Source organism: Propithecus coquereli, unplaced genomic scaffold, assembly GCF_000956105.1.
Source record: "Propithecus coquereli isolate 6110/MARCELLA unplaced genomic scaffold, Pcoq_1.0 Scaffold50, whole genome shotgun sequence".
NCBI lineage: Eukaryota > Metazoa > Chordata > Mammalia > Primates > Indriidae > Propithecus > Propithecus coquereli.
Window position 1 is genome coordinate 3,461,317 of NW_012150841.1, and position 2,437 is coordinate 3,463,753.

Consider the following 2,437-nt stretch of genomic DNA (forward strand, 5'->3'; position numbering starts at 1 on the left):
ATGTCACGGGGCCAAGAATTCATACCTGGCCTCCAGGTCTTTGTGAAAGTATATTTTAAATATATCTTTAAAATATTTAGATAGATGACATGTGGGCCTCTGTTTTGGTTAACCTTTGCTGTGAAGCAAACCACCACCAAACCTTAGATGCCTGAAACAGGAATGATTTACTATTTCTCATGATTCTGTGTGTTTAGGGGATAGTTTCTCTGCTGATATTGCCTAGGCTCCTTCATGCAGCTGCATTCAGCTGGAGGGTCACCTGGGCTGGAAAGTCAATGATGGTCTCAGTCACATGTCTGGCAGTTGGGGCTGGCTCGGTTCTTTTCCACGTGGTCTCCTGTCCTCCAGGAGGCTTCTTCAAGGAGCAGCCTCAGGGCTCCATTCAAAGGGAGTTAACATGGAAGGCACAAGGTCTCTTAAGGCTTAGCTTTGAAACTCACAAGAAGTTACTTCTGTCAATTCTGTTGGTCAAAGCAAGTGACAAGGTCAGCCCAGATTCAAAGCAGTGAAAATAGACTCTACCACTTGCTGGGAAGAGTAGCAAAGTCACTTTGCAGAAGGACAAGCAGGACGGGAAAAAAGAGTCACACTTAGCTTTGCAAATAATCGACTGCAAACTGCATTTGTATTCTTGTCCCGTGCCCCACAGATGTTAGGGACGGTCTTGAAAAAACCAATAGCATTAATATCCACTCACTCTGAATGAAGTCATTTCATATAGCAAAGTTGATTCAGAAAGTAATTTGAGGGGAAATTTAAAAGCCAAGGCTTGGGAACTGGTTGATATGAAATCGTTGTTTAATTTGGAAGAGAACAGTACACATCGTTCAGTGCTTGCCATTAATCCTATGATTTTCTTTTTAAATAGCCGCTGCCATCTTGAGTAAAGTAAATCTGTCTGTGGATCCTTGTGATAATTTCTTCCGGTTCGCTTGTGATGGCTGGATAAACAATAATCCAATTCCTGAAGATATGCCAAGCTATGGGGTTTATCCTTGGCTGAGACATAATGTTGACCTCAAGTTGAAGGGTAAGTTTCTACTGGGGTTTGGTGATGTACATTACAGAAAGCAGTATTTGACAAGAAAAATGTGGTTTAGGATTCGAAGCATGACTTTTCACTTTTTAACTCTACTAAATTCATTTCCAAGAATTTTTTAAGTGGAAGATTGAAAAGAAACTTTGCAGAATTCTGGTATCCGAGATCTCAATGCAAGCCTAATATAGGTTACGTTTGCATTCGATAATAGTTAAGTTCTACTGCTGAAGGATAAATAGCATTTGATTGAGATTGGGAAAAGGAATAATTAATGAAAATTATGTTATATCAATATACTTATTTGTTGTGTTCAGAGTAAACTTCATTTCTTGTTCATTGTGCCCTGGATTGTCATGATTTACAAAATGTACTTAACACCTCATCATCTTTTGACATCACTTTTGAGAACTCTGGATGACCTTGTGGTTGTCATATTGTTCCTGTTAACTTCTAAGTTGGCTCTAGGGAGACTCGCTTTTCTCCCTTGGCTTCTCTAGCAATGACAAGCTCACTCACACATACTCACACGTGCATACACATACACATACTCATGTATGTGGTCAAACACCCACTCCCCCCTCCCCCAAAGTTGGAAATATCTGTTACTGGAGGATACTCTGTTTTCATTGAATTTAATTTTTATGCTAAGCTTTTGGAGAAAGCACTTCAGGAGGAAAGTAGGAAGATTTCAAAGCCAGATAAGAAAATTATTTTGAGAAGGCAAAAATAGTATGTGTTTTTTTCTCTTTTTGATAACTTTGAGTTGTGCCATGTAACTTGCATTCAGTAACACCTACAAAGAATTTCTAAGAAGTTATAAGAATCGTCATTTTTTTCTTTCCCATCTCCATTTCCCCAAGATTTTAAGTATGTGAAAATTAAATATGTATCACTTTATAACAAGTGAAACCCTTGGCAAAATAATTAGATACCTATTGTCAATTGGAAGGGAAAATGTGCTTAAATTTTACTAGATATAAATCACATGGACTTATATTTTCTATTAGGAGACCCACACTTAGTCTTGGTAAATTATAAATGAAAATTTGCAAGAATGTCAGGGTTTTCTCCTAACTCAACAGGTGAGATCCCCATACCATAAATAAGACCTTGAGGAGTAGGTTTATTAATACTTATTTCCCTGTAGGACATTAATTCACAGGGGTCCTTCATCTACCATTCTTGTTCATTTCCTATTTCCCTTCTCTGACTTTTCTTCCTCGATAGATGTGTACATATATGTGTAATCATGCACACAGAAATATCACTGGAAGATAAGAAAAACATAAGATTTCCAGATCTCGTATCTCCTTTTTACATTAGTTTGTAACCCAAAGATTTCTATCTTTAGGACATGAAGTGGTTAGAATAATTTAAGGAACTTTCCAGGGATAT

General features: G+C 37.6%; 1 protein-coding gene across 2 annotated transcripts in view; it reads left to right on the forward strand.

The window, feature by feature from the left end:
* Nucleotides 1-2,437, forward strand: part of PHEX (phosphate regulating endopeptidase homolog, X-linked) — a 183,941-nt gene that overhangs the window by 16,558 nt on the left and 164,946 nt on the right. For both annotated transcript variants that reach the window (XM_012656322.1, XM_012656323.1), the window contains exon 3: nt 872-1,033. In XM_012656322.1, coding sequence (XP_012511776.1) covers nt 872-1,033 — 162 coding nt within the window. The remainder of the gene's footprint in view (nt 1-871; nt 1,034-2,437) is intronic.